The sequence below is a fragment of the Ambystoma mexicanum genome, chromosome 5p (assembly GCF_040938575.1).
Source record: "Ambystoma mexicanum isolate Mex_15411 chromosome 5p, UKY_AmexF1_1, whole genome shotgun sequence".
In the NCBI taxonomy this organism is placed as follows: Eukaryota; Metazoa; Chordata; class Amphibia; order Caudata; family Ambystomatidae; genus Ambystoma; species Ambystoma mexicanum.
In genome coordinates, this window is record NC_090930.1 from 526499510 (window position 1) to 526526137 (window position 26628).

At 46.5% G+C, this 26628-nt stretch overlaps 1 protein-coding gene across 3 annotated transcripts in view; it reads left to right on the forward strand.

Annotated features, from left to right (window-relative positions):
• Window positions 1–26628, forward strand: part of ZNF711 (zinc finger protein 711) — a 1172956-nt gene that overhangs the window by 234731 nt on the left and 911597 nt on the right. For 2 of the 3 annotated variants that reach the window (XM_069612930.1, XM_069612929.1), the window contains exon 4: window positions 25338–25461. In XM_069612930.1, coding sequence (XP_069469031.1) covers window positions 25380–25461 — 82 coding nt within the window. In that variant the 5' untranslated portion in view covers window positions 25338–25379. The remainder of the gene's footprint in view (window positions 1–25337; window positions 25462–26628) is intronic. The other variant, XM_069612928.1, reaches the window with a different exon arrangement.

Below are 26628 nucleotides of genomic sequence, written 5' to 3' on the forward strand. Positions count from 1 at the left end.
TGCCGAAGCTTGCGCGCCCTGGGATACCCTCCAAGCAAACAGGCCCAGGCCAAATCTATCTTAAGTACAATGCCCCTCCCTGCCAGCTTCTGCGCCACTTCACTCCAGTAGGTTGCAATCACAGGGCAGGCCCAGAACATGTGAATCATATCAGCGTTCTCTGTGTTACACTTGGGACACGCCTGGCGCCCAGCGGCTCGAAATCTGGAAATTCTCAGGGGGGTCATGTATGCCCTATGCGTAATATATAGTTGTATCTGTTTAAACCTGGCATTCCTCGATACTTTTTTGTGGTACCCCAGGGCGCGCTCCCACTGCCCATCCGCCATCGGGGCCCCCATCTCTGTTTCCCATTCCAACCTCAGGTACCCCAAATCCTTCCCAACCTTTGCCATCAGCATCTCGTACAGCCTGGAGACCTCATGCCCGCCCTCAGATGCGTCATACATAATCTCCAGCGTTGCATCCGGCTCGTCAGCCAATACAGTCTCGGGCCAAGTGCTCCGGACCTCCCTGACCACTCTGTGGAACGTCATGTATTGCCCCGCATGCAGCCCCGCCCCCGCCTCTAGATCTGCGAACTCCGCCAAGGCCCCATCCTGCCAAATGTCACCCAAAGTGACCAGCCCCACTGTCTCCCAGTATGTTCGCAGGATGGCCCTAAGCTGTCCGTCTTCCCCTGCCAAGGCCACCAGCGGCAGCTGCGGCATGCACGGCAGAGGATCCCCCATCATCCGGCAGGCTCTTCGCCACATGTTCCTGCCCAACACTAGCATCTTAGGACGCCCCCTCATCCATGTGCTGGATACCCAAATAATCTCTCGCAGGTAGAAGGGGGAGCAGTCCTTACCCAACAGTCTATGTTCCGGGGTTTCGTCGTCCGAAAGCCACTTGGCCACGTACTGCAGCTGCGCTGCCACGTAGTAGGCCTCAAAGTTCGGCAGCCGCACGCCGCCTTTCTCATAAGCCTTCTGCAATTTCCACAATGCGACCCTGTTACGCGTGCCCTGCCATAAGAAATCTCTACATACCCTATGTAGTCTAGCAAAAAACCCCTTGGGAATCATGTATGGGATGTTATTGAAATAATGCAGCAGCCTAGGTAGCACGACCATCTTAAGCATAGCACCCCGGCCCATCATCGCTAAGGGTAGTTTCTCCCAAAACCTCATGCACTTCTCGATCCTCCCCACTGCCAATTCAGTATTGTGCCTGTGTTCCTCCCCGGTCGTGTGGTATACGTCTATGCCAAGGTACCGAAAGGTGCTTGTCGCCCATGGGATTCGCAATACTGGCAACCTCTCAGCCGGTATCCCCACATAGCCGCCCAGCGGGAACAGAGTGGATTTCCGAGGGTTGACCGCTATGCCAGAAAGCCAAGCAAACCTCTCCATCACCTCCAAGACATATTGCAAGTTCTCTTCAGGGTATTGGAGGTACAACAGCATATCGTCGGCATACAGGGATATCAGATGGTTCTCCCCCCCCACCTCTATGCCCACCGGGTCATACTGTTGCCGGAGGTAAATTGCCAAGGGCTCAAGGGCCAGGATGTACAACATTGGGGACCAAGGACATCCCTGCCTGGTGCCTCTACCTAACTGCCACCTATCCGACACTACTGCCCCCGTACGAACTCTGGCTAGAGGCGCGCTATATAATAATTCGACCCACCTCCTGTACCCTGGCCCCATTCCGAAGTGATCCAATGCCGCCAACAGCCACGGCCAACGAACAGAGTCGAACGCCTTGACCGCATCCAGCGCCACTATCGCCATTTCGCCGTCTTTGCTACATCCCCATTCGACCACTCTGTGTAGGCGTCTATGGTTGTGGGTAATGTTCCTGTCCGGGACATAGCCCGTCTGGTCAGGGTGAATCAGCTTGCCTATCACTCTCCTCATTCTAGCCGCCAAGACAGCTGTTAGGATCTTGCTGTCCTGGTTCAGCATCGACAAGGGTCGATAGGAGCCGCAACCGTGTCCCGGTGTATTGTGCTTGGGGAGTGGCACTATGACCGCTTCCCTGAGTGATTCTGGTAGCTGTCCCAGCTCAAACGCCTCATTAAACATGTCCAGCATGGGTGGGAGTACCTCCTCCCCATACGCCTTATAAAACTCGCTGGGGAACCCGTCCGCCCCCGGGGCCTTGCAAGTGGGCAGCTGTCGCACTATCTCTCTGAGCTCTTCCAGAGTGATCGGAGCATCCATCTCCTCTCGCTCTTCATCGCTGATTCTGGGCAGGCCTATATCCCCGAGTACTTCATCTATCTCCTCTCGGCTCCCCCCTTCCCGATCTTCATACAGTGTTTGGTAGTATTCTGCGAATGCCCCATTTACCCCTTCTTGCGTATCGATCTCCGCACCCCCTTCGGTGATGACCGATCGGATCGGAGCCCTAGGGGTTTCGCTCTTATATAGCCAAGCGAGGAGCCTGCCTGTCTTGTCCCCACCCGCATGCAACCTCTCAATGTACTTCGTATAATTCAGGTTACAAAGTCTGTCCCAATGCCCAGAGCACCGCTGCTGCAGCTCAGTAACTACTTCCATATCGGTCCCACCCTTCTCCAATTCTTTTTCCAGCTCGATCTCGGCCTCTCGCAGGTCGGTCAGGATTCCGCCCATTAATCCCTTGGACTTCGCGATAGCAGCTCCCCTCATCACCACCTTAAAAGCCTCCCACAAAGTACCAGCCGACTTGACACTCCCTGTATTCGACTCAAAGTACGCGACTATCTCCTCCCTCATGTCCTCCTTGAATACCGGATCCCGTAGCGCCTCCGCCCGAAGGCGCCATGTTGGGATCCGTGCATGTGGGGGGCGCAGCCGCCAATGCATGATTAGGGGCGAGTGGTCCGAGAGGACCCTCGCCCTGTAGTCAATCTGTTCACACTCCGTAAGAATGTCTGGAGTGGCAAAAAAGTAGTCGAGCCTCGTGTGCAGTTGGTGCGGAGCCGAATAGTGCGAATACTGCCTCCCACCCGGGTGTCTCGCTCTCCACACATCTACCAGGCCTAGATCCATTAGCAGCGACTGCAACACCTTGGCCGCTGGGCTGGGCCTAACCATTTTGTCATCCGACCTGTCCTCCCTGGGGTTAAGCACACAATTAAAGTCTCCACCCCAGATTACTGTGCTCCCCATCCCTTCACCGAGTCTCGCGCACAGTGTCCTAAAGTAAGTCGCTGTGTCCTGGTTGGGCGCATAAGTGTTTATGATACAGACAACTCTACCTTCCACAATCCCCCGAACCATGGCCAGCCGCCCGTCCGACTTCACAACCTCCCCCAAGAGCTTGAACGGGACATGTGGTGCAACCCAAACCAGCACACCTCTGGCATACGCAGAGAATGTGGATCCAACCACTGTCCCCCTCCATTTTCTCCGCACCATTTCAAGTTTATCCCGTGTCAAATGCGTCTCCTGTAACAAGGCCACGTCTATCCTCTGCCTCTTCAAATACAACATGACCTTATTACGCTTCAGGTAGCTATTCAACCCTCTAACATTCCATGTCAATACCTTAAGGTCTCCCATGATTTATCCGCAGCTCCCACTTCCCCCTCTGGTCTGATCGCCTCCCCCCAGTCCCGACTACATCCCTTCTCAGTTTCTTCCCCAGGCTCACATAACAACTAACACCCCCCACCCCCCTAACCCAACCAACTGCCCAGCTCCATCCCTGGATCTCAGGCATCCCCGTGTTCGGTTCTCTTCGGAAGCCCGTGTATAGAACCCGACAGGGTGTCACACCCCACACAGTGACTAACCTAACCACACACTGGGGTACGAATAAAACGTCCCTCGGATGCCCCCTACACATTTATATCCGCGCTCGCGGACCATATTCGAAACAGTTAAAAAGTGCATCCCCATCACAAAGTGGCAAAGACTATATTCCAGTTCAAATATTCAAAGTCCGCCGGGCCCACTGTTTCACTTAACTCTCCCTACTCCGTCCGCCATCTGCTCATCAGGCTCCTGAGGGCAGTTCTGCGCATCGAGCCATTCCATGGCCTCCTCAGGGGTGTCGAAAAACAGCGTCTTAGCCTTGAAGAAGACCTTAAGTTTGGCTGGGTAGAGTAACATATACTTAAAACCGGCCGTCCGCAGGCGCCTTTTGACCGCCCTGAAGTTCATCCGACTGCGCTGCACTTGTAGAGTGTAGTCGGGGTAAGCAGTGATGGTTGCCTCCCCTCGCCGTATGGTGCCCCCTTTACGAAAATGTTCCAGAATCTTCTCCCGGTCTTTGTAGTTGAGGATCTTGGCGATCACGGGCCTGGGCGGATTACCCGGCGGTGGCCTTCTGATCAAGGCCCTATGTGCCCTCTCCACTGCAAATCCCCTGCGTTAGGGCACCTCCGGTGATCTCCTGCAGCAGCAAAGTCTCGATAAAATCTGTGGGATTCTGGCCCTCAGCTCCCTCCGGTAGGCCCACAATCCGGATGTTGTTTCTGCGGGCCCGACCTTCTGCCTCTTCAGCCCTGCTTTCCAAGTTGCCTACCCTCTGCACCAGGGCATGGATCTCTCGTTTGTGCGCGGTGCATTCCGCCACAGTCGGGCCCATCTCCTTCTCCAGGGTCTCTGTGCGCTCGGCCAGGGTTCGCACATCTTGCCTCAGGAGGTTCACATCCTCCTGTACCGCCCCGACCTGAAGTTCCATCGCAGTTTTCAGTTCGGCCACCGCAAGTTGGAGTTTGGTCTCCCATGTCGCCTTCAGATCAGCGATCGCTGCCAGGACCTCCTGGTTCGTTCCTCCTGCGGCCATCTCCTTGGGCTGGGCCTTCTCTTTGCTCCTGGTCCCCTCGGTGCCAGGCGATGTCTTGGCAAATTCGTCGAGCGTGGGCTGTTTATTCTTCGCCCTCAGGAGCTTGCTCGACATATCTTCGATCAGGAGCGTCCCTTCGATCTCGCTTAGGCCCCAGGCCTGGGGGCACTATGTCCCCCCGTCGCCACACAGTTTCGGCTACCTCCAGTCAGGCTTGCTCTCGCTGGATCGCGCTGAACGTGAACTGAGGGAATCGCCTCCAGAATCCCGGTCCCCGATCCTTTGTCCCAACATCAAGCGACGGCAGCCATTTTGTCTGCCGGCGAAGCTCCGGCCCCAAAACTTCACGCGGCTCCTGAGTACCCAAGCGCTGCACAATCCCGTATGAGAATGCATCCACATGTGCAGCCGAGCCTCGCATTTACAGTCATCACCGTCTATGCCACATCGTAGCGGCCGTTGCGCGGATTCAGCCGGATAATGTTCGGATCAGCGGGAGCTCCCGTTCAGGCACGTCCTTTCACATGGCGTCCAAGCCACGCCCCCCCTTACTGTTATGCTTGTATGCCTTTCTTTGGTTTAAATAATGTCTTTTCTCTTTCCTTAGGTGCGCAGAAGTTCATTGTGGAACGTTGGCTGAGTTGGGACTCGCCGGTAAATGATGGTGCATCGAGAGCGCCTTGATGCGGTAAGTAGGCCCTGTGCGCAGCACTATGATGCCTTGCCTTTGCTAACCTGTTGTCTTTTCGTTCCCGTAGATTGCGGTGCTCACCCGGAGCAAGAAGTCCCAAGGCGATGCTGGTCGATGGGCGACTCGTGAGGTAAGCTTCCGGCACGATTGAAAAATGTCTAATGTCCTGTTTCTCCCTTTTTTGCAGATCCGTCGGTCCAGGAGGCTCGCTGATCCTTGGATGCTGTTTGCAGGAGCTGAGGGCAGCTAGCGATGGAATTACAGGTAAGCTGCTGCTATTAACAATGTCCTTTTGTTTTTCAGATGCTGTTCTTCCGAGGTTCGCAGGTACAGCTGAACACGATGAGCATCACGTTGCAGGATTGCAAAGTAACGCGAAGTGTGTCATTCAAGTCGGTGTGGTTTAAATAGCTTCAGAAAAGTAGTGCAGGTAAAGTAGTTCCTAGGCTACTACACCCAAAACACTATACCGCATAGCTTGGTTCCAAGGGAACCAAGCTATGTGGGTGCCTCCATGTTGGCTGGCACTGGAAACAAGGTAGTCCCAAAACACAAAGTCCTCACGAAGTATGAGCCAACGGCGCCAGGACTGGCCCCAAGAGGGCTTCAGCAAAGGATGCCTGAGTTCGTTTGAGTCCTGAACCAAGGCCCCTCCTGGCCCATGGGCTGGCCAGGGGGGGTTGTTGATATTTTGATACGGGTTGTGACAGCACTCTCCCCGCCCCCCCCCTGCAAGGCCCCTCTCAAAGTGTTCCTTGTGTCCGGCCCAGGCTTAGTTGGGGAAGTTTCGAAGGTATTTTTTGATTAGACGTGGTGCATGAATGTTCCCACAAGGTTCCCAGGACCTATCTTGGGGTCCAAATCTTTTTCAATCAACTAGATAGTAAAGCTTGCCCCTTGAGTACTTGGAATCCAAGATGCTTCTGACTTCGAATTCTGGTTCCCCGTCAATAAGTATGGGTTTTGGTGGTGTCCCAATCCGTGTACCAGGCTGCATCGGTTTTAGAAGGGATACGTGGAATACCGGATGAATTTGTAGGTTAGCTGGTAAATCCAGTTTGACGGCTGCCGGATTAATAATTGCTTTGATGGTGTAAGGCCCTAAGTACCTGGGTTGAAAGGTCCGGTTTCCTTTAATGGGTACAAATTTGGCAGCTAGCCAGACCTTGTCTCCTACCTGATAGTCAGGGGCCTTTTTCCGGTGTTGGTCGGCAAATTGCTTTCGTTTTTCTTTGGCGTGAGTAAGATGTTCTTTGGCCCTTTTGAAAGCTTGAGTGATGTTGGTGTGAAGAGTTTTTACTTCTGGCATTTCCAAACTGGTTGGGAGATCCAGTTCTGAGGTACGTGGATGTCTACCATAAAGGGTATAAAAGGGTGTTTGTCCAGTACTTGAATGTAAGGAGTTATTATATGCGTACTCGGCTATCCAAAGTAAATCTTTCCAGTCTCTTAGTTCCTGATGCAACATGCACCGTAGGTATTGTTCGAGGCTCTGGTTGGTCCTCTCGGTTTGACCGTCCGTTTGAGGATGATGGCTAGTTGATAGCCGGATGTCAATTTGCACCATTTCGCAACACTTTCTCTCCAGAAGTTGAAGACGAACTGGCTACCTCGGTCGGAGATCAGGACTGATGGAAAGCCATGTAGTTTGACAATACCATCCAGGAACACTTTGGCTAGCGTAGATGCGTCGGGGAGGCCCTTGAGTGGAATAAAATCTGCCATTTTTTGAGAATAAGTCCACGACTACGAGGATGGTGTTAAACCCTTGGCTGGGAGGTAGGTCAGTGATGAAGTCGAGGGAAAGAGTGTGCCATGGAATGGGAGGAATGTCCAAAGGTTAAAGAAGACTGGATGGTTTTTGTTTTTGTGACTTATTTTGTGCACAGACTCCGCAGGACTGAATATATTGGATGACATCCTTACGCCAGGCAGCCACCAGAAGTTCTGTTTTACCTTGGCTAGAGTCTTGGTGATTCCAGGGTGCCCTTCGATCAGGGAATCGTGATAACCTGAAACGATTTGTTGTTGTAAGTCATTGGTGGGTACATGCAAGCGATCCTTAAAAAAGGGTAAGTGATCTTTAATGGAATATTGTTCTCCTTGCGCTTGTCATGCGAGGAAGGCATCTGGGTTCATGGTTCGTTGAATCGTATCTCTCAGTTCTACTTGGGTTAAGGCCGTAGTGAGGCCCAAGATTTTGTCTTCCGGTATGATGGGGACTGGGTCTGGGGTCGTATATACCAAGTCATCAGTGCCTGTACGAGAGAGTGTGTCCGCTTTTCCATTCTTGACCCCTGGTCGAAAAAAAGTGATGACATAGTCGAATTCGGTGAAGAAAAGGGCCCACCGCTATTGGCGTGAAGACTGGGCTTTAGCTGTTTTAAGGTATTGCAGCTTTCGGTGGGCCGTGATAACTGTAATGGTGTGCCTGACCCCCAGAAGATAGTGCCGCCAGGCCTTAAAGACGGATTTGATCGCCAAGAGTTCTTTGTCCGTGATGGCATAATTCATCTCCGGAGGAGAGAATTCTTTTGACGAAAAGGCCACTGGATGTAGCTGGCCTGTTTCTGGGTCTCTTTGTGAGAGGACAGCTCCCATCGCTATACTGGAAGCGTCTGTTTCCACGATATAAGGAAGATCTGGGCGAGGATGTTGCAGAATTGGCGCAGAGGTGAACCTTTTCTTGAGTTCCTGAAAAGCTTTTTCTGCTTCTTCGGTCCAGGCACATTTTTTGTTATTTTTTCGTAGCAATACGGCGATCGGGTGTACGACCTGTGAGAAACCTAGTATGAACCGGCGATAGAGGTTCGCAAAGCCCAACATGCTCTTTACCCCTTTTACTGACATTGGTGATGGCCATTTCAAAACGTTGTCTACTTTATGCAGGTCCATTCTGATGCATCCTGGAGTAAGAATGAAACCCAGAAACTCAACTTCGGTGACGTGAAAGAAACACTTCTCCAGCTTTGCATATAAACAATGTTCACAGAGCTTGGAGAGGACTGATCGGATGTGCTTGATATGATCCTGTTTTGAAGTTGAGTACACTAAGATATCATCTATGTACACTAGGGCGCAGGCATCAATTAACTCTCAAGACGCCATTCATGAAATACTGAAATGCTGCAGGAGCGTTGCATAACCCAAAGGGCATGACTTGATATTCGTACACACCATATTTGGTGCGGAAAGCAGTTTTCCATTCGTCACCGCTTCTGACCCGCACCAGGTGGTATGCTCCTCGAAGGTCCAGTTTGGTGTAAATTTGGGCATCTTTGACCTGGTCCAGCATTTCAGGGATGAGCGGCAAGGGGTAACGGTTCTTCACAGTGATCTGGTTTAATGCACGGTAGTCAGTACAGGTTCTTAAGTCCCCTTTTTTTTCGGTACGAAGAACAAAGGACTAGCTGCAGGGGACTTAGTTGGACGGATGAATCCATTTGCGAGGTACTGGTCTAAGTAAGACTTCAGATGAAGGTTCTCGGGTTCCGTGAGAGCATAGATTCTGCTGCAAGGAACTTGAGCACCAGGAACAAGGTCGATCTGGCAGTCATAGGGCCTGTGCGGCAGCAGCGTGTTTGCTTGGTCCTTCTGGAATACATCCTGGAAATCGTGGTATTCCTCAGGCAAGGTATTAGTCACTCCCAGGGTTGCCACTTCAGGGGTCGTAGAGATACTGAAAGCAGGTTTCTGTTCTTGGTAATAACAGGCTGGGGAGCAGTCGCTGGGGAAGGTTCATTTTCTTGCCCTCCAGTCAATCAAAGGGTTGTGAGCGACTAACCATGGCATCCCTAGTATGAGCCGTAATTGATGTGCCATGATGAGATCGAACGAAATAAGTTCCCGATGTCCGTCCTGGCACAGCAAGGTTATCTCGGCTGTGCGCTGGGTTACGGGTCCAGAAGCGATTTCTGTCCCATCCACCGTTGTTACCTTGTTTGTAGTCGGCTTGGAACACAGGGGAAGCCCCATCTCTTCAGCTGGGTCCTGATCTATATAATTCCCAACTGCTCCGTTGTCGATGTATGCTTCAATGGCATGAATTCTTGACGATCGTTGGTTATTAATTAAGATCACCCGTATTGAAAATTGTGAGGTTGGTGGCTCTTTTCTCTCACTCGACAAACTGACCTCTACATTTGCCGAGCTGGGTAGTTTCCCGACTGACACTCCTTCTCTTCATCTTTCTCCGTGGCCCCGACGATCTTCCTCGGAGGTTTCACTGGGCAGTCCTTCAGGAAATGCCCTGACTTTCCTCAATACAGACCTAGTAGTTGTTGTCTCCTTTATCTCGCTCTTGTTTTGTAAGTGGGGGTCGTACCCCTCCGATTTGCATGGGCTCCACTGTATTTTCTTGCACTCGCATTACACTGTCTCTAGGTCGAACGTACACTGGCCGAGGGTCCATTTTAGAACGGTCTGCTTTTCGGTCTTGCAACCGGTGGTCCAGTTGCACAACCAAGTCTATGAATTCAGAACAATCTCTAGGAGGATTAACCACCTGAGCTAGAATGTCTTTTAATTCGCCTCGTAAGCCCCGATGAAACAACGTGGTTCTTTTGTTTTCAGGCCACCCAGCTTCAGCAACCAACCGGTTGAAAGTAGTGATGTACGTTAACAAATCCTGATTCCCCTGTCAGAGGGAAAGGAGTTCATTGTCCACAGCTTGTTCTCGGGTATGGCGAGAAAAAAGTTTTTCCATTTCCCTCTGAAATCCCCCAAAGTCATGTAATAAAGGATCATCATGGGACACCAATGGTACCGACCAATCTGCGGTCAAAGAGGGCTTCAGCAAAGGATGCCAGAGTTTGTTTGAGACCCGATCCAAGGCCCCTCCTGGCCCATGGGCTGGCCAGGTCTTTTTTTGATACGGGTCGTGACAGAACTCTCCATAACTTAAAAGCGACATGAATTGAGTCTGTCAATCAAATTTCCCAATCCAAAATGGCGACCGGGACGTAAGTTACGTCCAGCACGCCATGACGTCATCACGCTAACACTCATATGACGCACATAGAAAGTCAGCCATTTTGAAGCCGCAATCGGACGATCCTATCCGATTCCCCATGCGGTTGCTGAATCTTACTGACCAAATCGACAATATGTAAACAAGGTAAGAGCAATGGGCAATGGCCTCACAATAGATTTAAATGGCAGGCATAATTAGATTATTATAAAGAAAGGGACGCTATATACCATTTCTTTTTGGAACAGATACCAGAAAAATTACTAATGGAATAAATTGAGCAAAACCGCATGGTGAAATTATAGATCTACCGAAAGCAATTGGAAAAGAAATGACATTATCTGAAGTAAACCAGTGGAACCTAACAGGTTATACTATGGAAGGAAAATAAACAAAGATATTGATTAACCAGCTAAAGTAAGTATATATTATGTATTACATTCAAATGTTATGCAGTATGTATTTAAACACGGACCCTCCATAGCAATAGTCAATGACCAGCAAATTCTTGTTCCCACAGCTATGAGATAGACCATCTCAAATTGAAAGTACGCCCAAATACTATAACTTTAGACAACTACAGAAAGGAAAATAAGGAATCCCTCCTGAGGAACTACCTGAAAGGATGGGGAAATGCGTGTAGAGGGAATGCAAAGTCATGACATGATGAAATGTGCTTTAATTTAATGTATGAATTGAATACATGTTAATGATGACTAATTGCATGAACTAAGTTGAGATAAACTCAATTTTGGAGCGCGCCAAAAGGAGTCCTTGCGGTTATTATTTAGTTTCAATTTTTGACACTGGTCAGTCGCAGTGTTTCAAGCTCCAGGTGCAGCAAAAAAAACATTTACTAAACTATATAGGAACTTAGGAAACTCACCATAGTTGCCACAGGCTGAATGAAATATATAGTACCAAGAAAACATAATGGGGAAAAATCAAACCTGGTCTCTTAAGGGCTCCCAATTGGAATATGTGCAACATTACACTTACCTAGGCACAATCATCGCAAGCCAGGAAGAGGCAGAAATCTAAACGAACACTAAAGGCAAAAATAACAACCTCCATCTATCAAGCCAGGATCATACAACCCAAATATGGCAAATTTACTATTGCTCCAGCCATTACATGCTATTCTCAGAAGGTCACACCTATTCTCCTGTATGCTTCAGAAACCAAACCCATACTGTCAAAGAAGGTATGGGCCAAACTCGAGGGTAAATATCGGTGCAATATTTTACAACTACCCACATGTACCCCAGTAGTCTGGATATTAAACGAGCTTGGCTTGATTTCATTGTATGCTCGTTATTTGTGGCAGTTGGTGGCTCTATTTAGGAAGTGCATTTTGGCATTGCAGCAATCCACGGTGCTAGGAGTTTTGTCTAATTATGTTTTTTCCTCCAAGGACAAATTAATTTGCAAATGGCGCAATTTGGTAATTCATGCTTTGGCACTTGCAGATGCATCACTGTTGGTTCTCTTACAAAACTCAATGACAGTAAAAACGAAACTGTTTGCGATTGGATTTGCATTGGAGACAAATTCCAATCATATCAGGATTTTAATGGGAATCCATTTTTAGTCAAAAAGTATAGTAATCTCGAGCAATATAGATCGAAATCTCCATCTCAGTCGCATAGAAGTGATTTTCATGCGATTGAGTTTTAATCTTTGGCCCACCAAAGATATTTTAGCTCGACGTACAATTATTAAGCAATCTGAGAATTACTCTCGGTTCTGTAATCCACTAGATCAGAAAGAGACATTGAGACACTTACTAGTAGAGCGGGCTGGGTTGCTAGACCAACCAACTAAATACTTTAAAAAGGCACCAGAAGAATTTCGGGAGGTTTCTACAGAGCTCTTACGGAAGATGATTCACTCTGGTTTCCTTATTCATATAAGAATCAGTGCCATTGGGTTGCTTCACGAACTGAAGCTGAAAGAGATATAGACACACAGGCCCTGATTCATGGAATTATTTGCGTGTAAAACAGGGATTTGTGTGCCATTCTGCCCGCTTCACTCTTTTTGACGAATGAGGATTTGCGGGCAGAATAGCACGCAAATCCCTGTTTTACACGCAAATAATTCCATGAATCAGGGCCACAGTCTCAATGCACCCCAACCACAACCAAATCAAGTGGTGACTTGTGAAACCTGAATACATTTTATTTTTGGCTAGATGCAGAAATGTGTTTCTTTTTGTCCTTGTCTTTTTTAATAACTGTTGATTTTTTGCATTTTGCTTTACTAATCACAACATTACTTTTTATAAGTGATTGAATTTGCGTTATCCATCTGCAATATACGTCTTGGTTTTTATGTTTTATAGATTGTAAAGATGAGGGCGCAGTCATTTTAAAAGGCAGAATATTTTCATTCTCAATGAAAAAGATTTTAGCTGGCAGCATAGCAGTGACTGCTGAGATGTAGTTTGGTGAGGTAGGGAAGTTCTGCTGAGCTGGTCAATGTTCCCCACAACATATATATATATATATATATATGAAAATGCTCCATGGAAAAGCAATATCTTTAAAAATAGCCATTGTAAGATTTGTGACACAAATATGTGGTTTGGGACCGGTTATTCTGCAGGAAAATATAGATATAATTGTTTTAAGTCCTATTCTTATTCCTCTATTTTGAAGTAAATAATATTTGTAAAGGTTTATTTTTTGAACCAAAAAAAAATGACAAAAATAATAATGTGAAAATGAGTTTATTTGTGGGTTTGTGAGTTTGCGTATGTTCACTATACAATTCCACACCATTTCACCAATCTGCACCAAAATGTGCACAGTTACCTGGACCCATGAGGGAATGAGAGCCCAGGCAACGCCGGGTATATCAGCTAGTAAATAAATACGAAACTAGGATCTAGACACTAGGCAAAGGACAAGGGACTAGTCACAAACCAGAACCCTGCAACAATAACTAGCATTGGACTGAAGCAAACAGAGACTTTTAAAGCTGGCTAACAAGAACACACCTCAGGTGTGCTGCTTTCTAGCACCTGGCAGCCACAGGTACTGCTTATTCTCCACCCAACCCTGCAAAGGTAGATCTGAAGCAGTGGGCCAGGCATTCCGGGAAGCATAGACATTTCATTAAAGCAACATACTGGCTGCCAAAACCCTGGTATGGATTTGGAAGGGAAGTGTAAGGGAGGTATGGTATCGCGTGAAGACAGGCACAAGAGATAAATTGTTCAGGGGTGTTTATTGAGCAAAATGGTTGCATAAACTCCTGTCTGGCCCTCCTAATGATGGGAGAACGCTCTACCATCTAATAATAAATAAAAAAGTCCTAGTTATGTCATTCGAAAACAAAATGGCCTATATTAAATAAACCTATTGCCTGCCCTTCTACTATTACAATAAATGGGTGCATGGAAAAAGGTGTACGTAAAGGAATAACAGTGTTCTAACATAAAGGATCAAGATGGCTGAGTCGGCACTCCTCCCCATGTTGGACAGCATGGGGTAAGGCGGTCCCTGTAGGGAAAATGGCACACTCTGGCTCAGGCTCTTAACACAAAGGAGGTTCAAGACGTGACTCAAGGCCCACATGGCCTGCCAGGTCAAAGTGTTAACTTTCCAATTTCCAAAACACAGTTCACCAAAAAGTTCATGTCGATCCCACTCAGTCAGGCTCAGACCTTTCAAAGCAAAGCAAAACAAAACACTTGCAGGTTTCCCTTCCCCAAGCTTAATTCACCTGCCTTAGGGGTTCCCTTCCCCTAACTTCGGTCTCTCCAGTCTGGCTCGGAATGTTTTTTTTCTACAGATCTCTGCAGGACCACTTCGACTTTCCAGCTTTCAACTCGCACTCTTATGTTATTTGCCCCAGTGTTTCCTGGGCGGGGTAGTTCATTGTATTATGCACCAAAGTTCAATGTTCACCTTTTTACTCTCCCTTATTCTCGGGGTAAATTTCAATGACCTCGGTTTTTACAGTTCATTCACTTTATCGCTACAAACGTTTCACCTTTCACATAGACTTTTGAGTGGGCTACTTCCTTTCGCAGGACCACTCGGTTACTCAGTATCGCTGACTACAGCTATTGTTACTTCAAGGTTCATTCAGAGGTCTGCCTTTCTTCGCGTCTCATCCACACACGTGCAGCCTTGAACTGTGCGATATTATCTTGCCACTTCAATCTTTCTTTAGCACACACCAGTCTTTTGTGTCACGTTCGTTTGCCAACTCATCAGCTCTGTGCCAAAATGGCTTTCTCATGTTTTAGGAGCAACAAGAGCACAAGGGGGGGATGTTGAGGTCCGGGTCCTACCATCTGCCCCTCAGAGACCTAGACTTCCCTATTTTGGCCAGGGTAGAGCTCTAGTATGATCACTGTCAGGAAACTCGCAGCTGCCCCTGGTTTTGGCTCCCTGGAGTTGGCAATCCCTTGCCATACTGCAGTCTCCCTTGTACTCCCAGGCCTAGCAATTAGGCAGACTTTGGTTCTCCAGGCCTTCCAGGGTCTCTCCAGCTCAAATTTTCCTCCTGGCCTGTGCTCCATCCAGCATCCCCAGCTTGCTCAGAGTGTGCCTATGTGCTCTGTCTGTTAACTCTCCGGGAGGCTCAACAGGTTTCAGGCAGGAATGATTGAAAAGGGAGGCCTGACCGCTCCTGGCCTTGTTAACGGGACAAAATGGCGACTGCCCATAGGAATCCCTGGTACATCGGTTCCTATGGGTAATCTTCATTGCTCTTGTTCTCTTCTTCCCCGTTCCATTAGTTTCTGGAAAATGCACTGGGGAGGAATTATGAGAGTATAGTCTTTTCTAAGGATGGCAGAAATAATTGGTAACTTGCTGTCAGAAAAAGGGGGACAATCACCTTGTAAATTATGGGGTAGTATGTGGAATTCCCTTTTCCTTGTTCTCGTATACCTCCCTCTTATCTTGGTACAAGTTGGAATTGGAGAGCAGGGGTAACGTGGACAGGACTTACAACAACCTATCAAGGTGGAGGAAGTGTTGGGTAGGGGTGTGTCGAAAAGGGGACGATGCAGCTTCTCTCCTGAGGGCCTTCCTTCAGCAGTCCCCAAGGACTCCCTGCCCAGGTGATCCTCCCACACTGGTTCACCCCCACGGTCTGGTTCCAAGGGCGATGGCCATGCCCTGGCCAACTGAACAAAGAATCCCCGGGGTCTACAACTGAGAACGCCCTCAGGTTTCTCACAGAAGTGAAAGTAAAAATAAGGATTTAGCACTCCCAAATCACCACAGCACGGTCTCAAAAGGTTCGCAAGGAAAGTCAAATAGGGCATAAACCCCAAATCTGGCCCCAAAGTGGTGGGAACAAGAGTGAATAGTGACCTCATGTGTTAAAGAGACTGTCCCCACATTCTAAGCTGTGTGGCTGTCTGGGTGGTGAAAATAGGATAGGAAATAAAGAAGAGGGAAAAGAGCAAAAGCTGCGAGAAAAAAGAAGGAAAGAGTATGAGGAGGATTGAGTTGGAGTGAAAAGAAAATTGTATGTAGGCTGAAGTAATGGAGGGGTGTGGGGGAAGAAAAGTGAGTAGCGAAGATGACAGAAGCGAATGGAAGGTAGAATGGAAAGGAAAGAGTGGAGTGTAGGCGAGAAATGTAGAAGAGGCAGTAAATAGCAAGAAGCAGAGTAAGGAGAAGGAGCGATAAAAAGGATAGATGAGAAGGAGGGAATGAATGAAATGGGTCATGCACAAACTTCAGTAAGCCAAATAATCTCTATCACCTACAGCCTGTGTGGAGACCCCTAAAGTGCACCAAATTCTCTTTAACTTGCATAGCGGAACTCCTGATGCCCCATGACGTGGTAATATGAAGTTTTCGTCTCCTTCACCTGTCCACTAAATTTGATCAGTCTAGTTGAATTGTTTATGGATGGGCCCCCTGAACAGAAGTCCTCATTTCTCTAGGTTTTTTGAATTATCACCACCTGCTCCCTTTGCCTGGCCTTTACTTCAAACATTCTGTAAAGAAGTGTCCCGTGAGCCCAATGAGGAACACTGAGACATTGCGATTGTTATCATCTTTATGCTCATTTGAAAAGATCCATGACACTACATGAGGATGAAGGGGGATGACCGAAGGAAGGTGCTGGTAAAAAGGAAGGGTTGTATCCTGAAAGACGTCAAATGCTCTTAACCTGTATGCAGAGTAGGCTAATGCTGAAGAGCTGAGTTTTCAAAGCTGAATTAAGCATTTCTGAAGCAGTCCGCAGTATGAGGAGGCAGAGAAAGAAACCCAAACACCAGACTGCTGAGGGAAGGAAAGCAGCAGGGGTGAGAGCCAGACTCCACAAGAGGTTCCCAAACTCTGATCTAAGGTCAAAGGTGAGATGAGACACCCACGAAAGAGAAGTGGTGAGTCAAAGCCAAAGAGAGGTGCATGGCTGTTGTGAGAAACCTGAGGATATTCTTCCAGATAAACCTCGAGAATCCCTTATTCAGGTAGCCAGGGACCGGCTGACACTTTCAGATCCCCACCCTGGGGGTGGACGAGCGAGGCAAGATCACCAGGTTAGGGGAGCCTGGGGTTTTACTTGTGGGAATGCCCCAGGTGAGGCGCAATATTATGCGAGAGAAAGGGATGAGGAAGACGAGCTAAGAATCTTCCTTATCCAAATCCGACCCCTCTATATATGGCTAATCCCCTAGGAATCCAAACCCTGTTACATTAAAAGACCACAATTCCCAGAATTCCTGTTTTCGACCCAAATGCTCCCAATCATTCATCTCCATGTCACTTTGAATATTGTTTTTTCGAACACCCAGTAAACCTTGACCAAACACTATTGTTCCCACAATCCCCCCTGTTCCTTTCACAATAATAATCCCGGTCATTCCCGTCACAAACCCTATCAATCTCACCATTCTGAGTTTATCAAACCTCCTAGAACGAAGGTTAGAATCCCATATAGCACTATTTCCCCTTCCGACCCTGTAAGATACTTGGAAACTCTACCACCGTCTTTCTGACACGCACACTTTCACCTTCAATGAAAAACAATGGACTAATACGAAAACTGTTACCTGACATGTCCGAACCCACGTGGCAGGCAATTGACCAGAATCACACACCCCTGACAGCCCTTTCCTTTCCCCACAGGGATAAAAGGTGGAGCACAAGAGCACAATACAAGCAAGGCAGACCGCACGACGACTCAGCTATCCAAGTACGGCAGCTCAAGAGGTGGAGAAAGGTGGCGAGAACCGAAAGGTGACAAGAGAGAAGTGACCTTGCCATTTCTGACCGAAACCCGCAAAGCCTCCGTGGAAGGAATCATAAGAAGGCAAACAATAGCCAGCGTGTGTTGCAGCAGATGTCAACAGTACATTGGTTCCCTCCTCTGCTGATAACCAAGCCAGGGAGAGACATCGATATGAACATTGTAGTATAGCACAACAAGATACCTGTTGCACACATTAAATCAAGAGAGGTGATCACAACGGTTTTTGGCATCAAAGATGTCTTCATAAACAACATAAGCTGTACCACCGTGGTACCGGCCTTGACTCTAGAGACAAGAAAATCCAAGCGGTTCATCACAGCCTGTGAGTTGAAGGGAGAGCTGATAAGAAACCGAACTGTGTTGAACAAAAGTAGCAAACGGCTAATTGAAGAAAAGTACAAAGAACTGTTACTACAAGAGGGGAAAACCAGCTGTGGAGCTGTCCGGCACCACGTGGGTGCTCACTTGAGGAACTCTGGGCGATTACCCTATTGTTGAAACTACCGTTACCAGAAGGCCTTGGGAACGGGGCGGGAAAGGGGTCAAAGTGGTCATACAGGGTTCTAGCAAAAATCCTCTGTACAATCGAAAGTCTTTGACTGGCAGAAGAGGGTAAAGCTAAGGGAAGTGAATACTGCATCGCAAGAAAGAAGAAGAAATTGGATGTAATTGGCAAGAGTGAACCCGACGTAGGGGTGCTGATAGCAAGGGGCAAACTCTAAAGTCCCGATGAACATTGTGTTTACATGTGTGAACCCGGCAGAGGCAAGTTCACAGTAAACTAGTTAAAAGGACTTTAAGGCTTGTGAATGCAACAAATGAGTGTTCTATGAAAATCTATAGTGAACCCGACAGAGGGAGGCTGAGATTCGAGAAGGGCCTGCACCCGGCAGATGGAGCCTGGGGGGGGGGGGTTTGGGGTGAAGAACTATCACCCTAAAGGTGTGTGAATAAGCCACAGTGAACCAGACAGAGGAAGGCTGAGATTTGAGAGGGGTCTGTGCCCAGAAGAGGGGGATCCAGGGGTGAAGAACCCTCATCCTAAGTGTCATAAGGAAGGAACCTTTAATTCTGTTCTGCTGAACATATCTGGTCATCGGAAGTAGGAGATTTAACTACCGAAGGTCCTGATCTAGCTAAGAACTTGTTTAGGATTTGAGACCGGAAAGGGGGGATCTAGGGGTGAAAAGTAATCACCCATCGTCCATCCGTAAAGGAACTTTTTGTTTATTTGTTGGCATCAGGTCCGCAAAGGCAAGAGACTTTTAGGAGAAATGAGACTTGACCATCGATAGTCCTGATAACTGAGAACAGAACTGTTGTCTTGTGCTGGGAAAGCGCGAAAGTGTGTTGTGCGCAGGAGTCCCAGGTTGTCCCGTGCTCAAAACGTGAGGAAGGGAGACCCCCGGCTACACATCCTAACTTGTCATTTGTGAACACTTCTTTCTTTCTTGTGAACATTATCCCACACTCTTTTGGTATTTAGTTGTAAGGCTTGGCAATTTGTGTTTCTTAGTACAGGCCCTTTTATTTGACAAGACGCCAATAGGACTGCCTTCTTTTTCATTTGATTGTCGAAGCTTGCTCCCAGCTTAGATCTAGGTTTAGATTAGGTGTTTTTCCAACCTGCATATTCAGTTACACCCTTGAACTGTGATCACTTGTCTGTCTTTACTGTTGCCAACATGAGTTCCTTACACTGTGGAGAAAACAAATGGGAAGAATCTGATCTATGAGAGATCGGAAGGCTCAACTGAGACCGTGAACAGCTGCCGCTTTTTGGGTAGTGAAGTCCACCTTCACACTACATATGAAGGGGACGTTGTGAATCTTGATGTGAGGAAATTGAAAGACAGTTACATTGTGGCTTGGAATTTTACATTCCCAATATCTGTAAAGGAGAGTTATGAATCCTAAATTAAGACCAGTGAAGAGTATGGAATTGTAGGAATTGCAGTCCACATTTCCAATACCTCGGAAGGAGAGGTTGTGAATCACAAAGTGATCAAGTGTAAGACTATTTAACTACGTGGATCAACAACCAGGCAGCCCATACCCTCTGAAGAAGAGGTTTCATAAATTGAATCTGGCAAATTGACCGTTGATTGTATTGTTGAAAACAAAACCTAGGTTCCCAACAACTCTTGAGAGAAAAGATGAGCATACCAAGCAAGTGTTATCATAATTTTCATCATACTCTGCATGCCAAAGCCTAAACTCCAACCCATAGGTGGTCTAAATGCCCAGTAGCAGTTTTTGCAGCAGAGAATGGTGTACCAGAAGCAAGGCTCTGGAGAGAGTTGGATCTCTGCACTTGCTGCAAAAGAAACTACTACCTCTGAGCACCTGACTGCCGTTCTGTTGGGCAGCAATATCGCAGCGTGTGTACTTCTAGAGTATCTAGGAACCAATGCTCATTACTCTTCTGTGTATGATAAACACTCAATATCTTCCCTACACAGTGTTATCACTAAACCAAAAAGTATTTCCACTTGCAATATATAGTGCCATTTATATGCATAAATAGAACCACACAGCATTTGTGTAATTTTATTTTCTTGTAGGGATAATATATGAGCATTCAAAAATGGCCAGCCAAGCAATATACAGTTACAGTAAAGTAGTTTACATGTCTCGCATCCTACTTGTTAAAACTACCAACAATATATCAATGTGTGTGTGCCCTCTTGTGGCACATTTAAACTTAAATCATACTCCCAATCGTTGTGTTGTGTGGCTTGGGGAGCCAGGGGACAAGTGAGGATAACAGCATTAGATGGAATGGGTTAAACACTCTGTCAATGGCTTCTATGGGCAGTTAACGAAGGACAACCTACAAGCAATCTAAATCCATGGCTATAAAAGTACAGATAATGCATTTTAATCCCACCTGCAAGGATTCCTCTCGTACTTCCTCTGTGCTTTGATCGGTCCACTTTTCCTGCACAAAGGGCAGCACTGGCTATCTTTATGTACCCTGACAAAACATATTCTATGCTAAAACCCGGTGTCACTAGCGCAGAAGTGGTTAAGGAGATTACTAACAAAAATAAAATCATGGTATCGCTTAATGGTGTAAAAGAAAAATACAAGTATATGATTGATAAAGGACTTATTTCAGCCTCTAAACTATTGAAACAAACAAGAAAATAGAATTTGGAAAAAAATGGAAATTGCACAGGGCTTTCTGAAAAGACCCTCTTCTCCATATGTCAAACATAACAAACTTGCACCTCCAATTACAACTGACATACTGAGCCCCTGACCACCACACAACTGCAGTACAGGCACGGGGTCGCCACCCTGGACTCAAAGCCTTCAATGCCTTCTACATTTCACACCTAGAAAGCTTGCCAAGCACAAAGAGCTCAAGGAACGGAATATCTACAACCTCAACACAAAATCACTACAATCTAGCATTTCTCTCTGCTCCCAACTATCTAAACCCACCCACTCTCTTCCAGATACTGCCAGAGGACCAGAAAACATGCACATGGCAGCGATGCGCGGTACAAATCCTAAAAACATAATTGGGACGCTGACATCAGTATGAACTCTCAAATTGGGCAAGTGCTTCAATCTTGTTTCTACCAGCACATTTCTCAAGAAAATCCAGTCCTTCATTCTTCAAGGTCACGACGCCTTAGTGGTTGGATACCCCATCAACTCCTTGCTCGACTATGCTAACGTTCTAAATGTCAAACTCCCTCATAATCAGATCAATAGACTTAAATCTGTTCAAAATGCAGCTGTTGGGTTTATACCAGGTATTTAAAGACATCCGCCATTATCCCCCTTTCTAAGGGAGTACCTCTAGGTCCTGGATAAAAAATACTTTTCCATCAAGATTCTCTATATAACCTACACATCTTCACTCTGCTCTGGCATATCTCCAAGACAAGTTCCTATCATTCTTCAGAAAGACCTATGTTCCTCAGATGATACCTTCTTGAAAGTTTCCATATCAAAGCTTTCAAGTATAAGGCACAGAAGAGTTGGGGTTGATGTCCTCACCCTTTAGAGCAGACGTCCTCTACTGATAAACCAGGCTAACTATCCTTTATTACAGAAAGCTACGGTTACCAGACATTTGGTCGAAAAAAATTGGTCGACCAGACAAATGGTCGAACCAATTTGGTCGAAAACCAAATGGTTGAATTTTTTATTTTTTTATTTTAACCCTTTTTTTTATTTTTTTGGGGGGGTCCCCCCCAACCCCTTTTTTTCTCTAAAAACCCCTTTTTTTACAAAACGAAAACCCAAAAAATAAATATATAAATAAAAAAAAATTCGACCATTTGGTTTTCGACCAAATTGCGTCGACCAAATGTCATTCGACCAGTTTTCAGTCGACCAAATGACTGGACACCAAACCTACTCATAACCGGCTCTTCCCAACATGTTAATCCTCTACAACTTTGTCCTGCTCCCTATCCGCAATCTCCTAATCAACTCAGAAATTCATACTTGCTATTATTCTGCTTTCCTGCTCACCCTTCTTTCTTGATTACTAGAGTACATAGCAACAATTCTGATTGTAGTGCACAATATAAGAGCTATGATGCATAAACAAATACAAACATTCCTTTTGCACGGAGAACCCACTGGGACAGTATGTTTTACTCCCATTGATTTTAGTACTGCTCTCCATTATCCTTGCTATAAATTACTGGGACGCTACATATGCTGTAAGTCAACAGACTTGCAGATTGTCAGTCATGCAAGTAACTGATGGTGGAAGTTGGCCTTCATTCTGTATGTATTACCTTTTGGTCTTGTCAGATAAAGCTTTCATGCTGTTAGTGTGATTTCCATTCAGCATTGACAGTAAAAGAAAAGGTAGGAACCATTGGTGAAGATTTTAGGAGCACAACATACTTTGAAATTCCAGGACTTTTTTTGCAGAAAAATGGACACTAAGTAGAATTTATTTTTGTATTTTTCCCCCACCACTGTGAGCAGTTTGTTCTTCCTAAAACACACCTTCCTAACCATGTAAGAATTGGTTTGCATGATTGCTTCCGGGTGAAATATAAGGATCGGGCAATCAAAATTGAACAGGCTCCTCAGTCACCAGCTAGAGACTAAGCATGGGACCCAAACGATCCCCTTTTGTTAAGGTGTTGTTTAAGGTGTTCCTGATCACTATTTACCACTTAGTATTTATTGAGGGGTTCCTCTCTTTAGAAATACAAAAGACGTACTACATCCAATACTTTTATTCTGGAATGTGTCTGGTGAAATCCCCTGCCAGGTTCTGGGACTGCCAAAGTGGTGACTAAGGCTGGGTGACATCCTGAGCCAGTGGATGTTTGGCCTGTTGGAGGGATGACTGGGGACAATCACAGTGACCCACCACAGCAGTCCACTATGGCAGACCAGCCCTAAAAGCTCTAATGGTGCCCAAAACATCTGCAAGGGTGTGTGGGGCAATCTTGGGTACACCCTGTCCCCAATTGAGAGTTTGAAGCTCGCTCTAAGCCGATCCTAAGTTTTAATGGGAAGCAAGACACCTTCGCCTTTAAGAGAAATATTTCCTTTTCACTTGGCGATGGTTGCAAGTATATTGATATAGTTGCCACCTCGTGTGATGCATCAAAAGAATAATTTCCCAGCATTCCTGCATCCCATAACAAATTCAGTAGATGGTATGTTTCCAGTCCACAACTTCCTGGATGCTCAAAGTTCAACACAGAAGTACAATTTTCAGAAGCATTGTTCACCGGCTAGAGGTTTTCATGCTGGGGTACAATGTTGCTAGTTCCCCTTGCTCCCCAATTCAAACATAGAAACAAGGTGTCCCAAAAGTTTAGCTAGTGAGTTTCCAACTTCTAAGTTATACGCATTTATCACAGAAGACCTCGGCACAGCACAACCATCACCAGGGAAAGTCGGAGAGAGAAACTTGCATCAAAGATGAGACAGGGTAATTACAAATTTAGGCCAGCCACTTGATCCCAAGACATCCTCAGAGCCATGCAAGGACCGTGCCAAGACCCAGCTCTGAACCAATTGCATGCCAATTGCAATTGCATGCCATTCTCAAACAGGAGGATTGTTTTTGGAGAAGACTGGGGATAAGAGGGCAGTGGAAGAAGCAGAAGTTGGAGAGATGGAAGGGAGATGAGTGATGGTATCAGTGGAGAGCAGGACGAGTTGATAAGAGCTGAGGGTCATGGAAGATAAGGCTACATCAAGATGAGTAAAGAGAAGGTGGTGGTGACATCCGAGACTGAAGAAAAGGTGGTGGGGGCTAAGAAGGTGAAGGAGCAGTTCGTGCCAACTGAGAAAAATAGAAGAGCGGACGTGGTGAGAATTAAGGGAGGTACACAGGAGGTTGTAACATCATGTGGAAGATGGTTACAGCAAGAGATGATAACGTGAGACCCAGTAATGGCAGTCAAGAGGAGGTGGTCGAAATCAGGGTGCCGGAAAAGGTAATAAACTCAGAAGGGACAGAGGAGTTGTTAACATCAAAGGTGGAAAGTGACAGAGAAGAGTTATAATCGGGGAGAGAGAGTGATGTGGAGGAGGTGGAAGAAAGATCGAAAGTTTAACAGCTGGCAGAGAGACCAGATCAGTCAAGGGGGGTAACATACCTAGAGGAGAAGCCAAGGCAAGAACATGAAGTGGTGATGGAGGTACTGAGGGGATGAAAGAGAGCCAGCACATAGGCAGCAAATACAGCCATGGTGTGGTGGGCCAGGTTAGCCCTAGGGAGGAACGAGAGGGGGTCGGTCATTATGACATCAGAGAGGTGGGACCAGAGAAACCGGAAGGAAACTCCGAACCAGAGACGCCAGGTAACCCTCTCTTGCTCGGAGTGCCAACAAAATCCACTGACCTTTTTACATACAACACTTTACATCAGAATAGGTTGTGGGACTACAGGCCCCTGGAAAGACTGCATCTAGTTCAAACCAAGAAGGGTCAGGTTCACCATAAAACATGCAACACCAGGAAGGAGTGAGGCAACCCCTTTTTGAATTGCGTGAACTGGGACATTGCTTCAGAGGCATGAAGGCCTAGTGCATCTTGTAAGAACAGACATTGGACCATGTGAGAATTTCTGGAAGGAACGGGACCTGATCCAGTTTACAGAGAACCATCCTGACCTTTAGTCTATTTAGGAAGATGCCCTTTTTATTGGAGTTTCCCAGGTTTTCTAACATAAACGCTAACAAGTGTAGTGGACTGACAGTCCTGGCAACTTTCTTGGCCCCAGGAAGGAACCTGTGACACATGTATTTCAGTTTTTTCAAATGTTGATTCCTTTCTTCTTAGCGGCAGCCATCAATCACTCTATTTACAGATGGCTTGCCAAAATGTGGACCAGATTGAGATGCACATGAAGTTGCTTAAGGTGAAGATGTTTTAGTTTCAATTTGAATATGCTGTCAACTTTTCCAAAACATCTAAAGTGATTAGATGTTCCGAAGAGGAGAAAGAAAGAAAAAGGTCTTACAGTGTTAGGAAAACCAGAGCCATTACAGATTTATCATTGCTTTTTCATCATTTCAAATTGTTTTGATGTGATGCTTGTACCTGTATGCCGATGATGCACATCATGTAGTGAAGTTGCTACCATGTTCCCATTGTTATTGGTTACATGTTTGCTGTGTATTCTACTGTAGTACCGTATGCAAGTGATGGCTCTTTCTGATTTATGCTTTTCAGCAGCTTGTGAATGAACACCTTTGTGAATGAATCTGGCAGATCATGGATTCTTGTGGTGGTGGTGGTCTTGGCTTGCAGATACAAGAGTGCAGAATGGCTCACACGATGATCATGCAAGAGTTTGGTACGATATTTAATTTCTTATTTATTTCCTAACTTGAGAAGAAAAGTGAATCATTTTTTTGGGATAAAAAGTTTAAACCATGTCTTATAAAATGTTATAAATGGTGGGTGTGATTTTACAGCTTTCCTTCAGTTACAATCCAACCTCTTGTCCCATCACTTAAAACCTTGCACTGGCCAGATGGGGTGAGAGTAGAAATATGCTTAGCCCCATTTTCTGTTACTCTGTTATCTAGATGCACTTCTTCTAGGCTCCGGGGAAGGGCAGTACCGACAAGTCCATAAATCCGATTGCATATGTGCACTATATAAACTTATTTACACTAAAATATTGGTGCACACACATTTTTATCCGTGGCTAGGTCCCATCTTCCAAACAGACCATTTCCAGCAATCATACTGTGGTCCAGTCTCCTTGCCTCTGTGCTGAACAAGATAGGACATGTTGCCGCTTCACATGCAGGTTTTTCTGTGCATATCCTTTCACTGGGCTCGTTGCTTTCTGCATCTATGGCTCTGGAATGCCTATCCACTGGCTTCAAGGTGCAGTTTCCTGGGCTTTCACAGGTAGTGATTGTTACCGAATTCAAGTAATGCCCGACTTCAAGTTATGTTGGCAAGCTTGATGCCTTACCTGTTGGAGATGCAGGAGACATCTTGATGTGCAGACAAAGGTTGTAATCTCTGATACCTTTACATTCTAACTCCGCCTCTTTCAGTTTCATTTCCATGAGGAATAGTGCTTTTATAATAGGGGGGTGGGGGAGAATGCTGGGTTTAAGAGCTCCACTGGCGGTGGATGAGGAGTCACTTGGATGGAGGGCTCACAAGAACGGGAGCTGGAGCTCAGTCTTGGGACCTTTGTAGTGGCTGGCCCTTTCCAATAGACCCAATGTTTGTTGTATCACTGACTTGGTGTGGGCGATACTTCATGGATCTCCAGTCACTTACTTCATAAAACCATTCTTCATGTGACTCATTTTAAGCATGGCCCATTTAGATTCAATTGAGATGGTTTTAAGACCTCTTGATTTTTTTTTTTTGCCTTCTGTAGGATGTCCAGGAATTCAACTCGAGTAACATGGAGAGTGTTATAAAGCCTTCTATTTAATTCCTTCCTCGATCATTGGATTTGTATCTTCTTGATGCGCCTTTGTTGTCTAAGGAT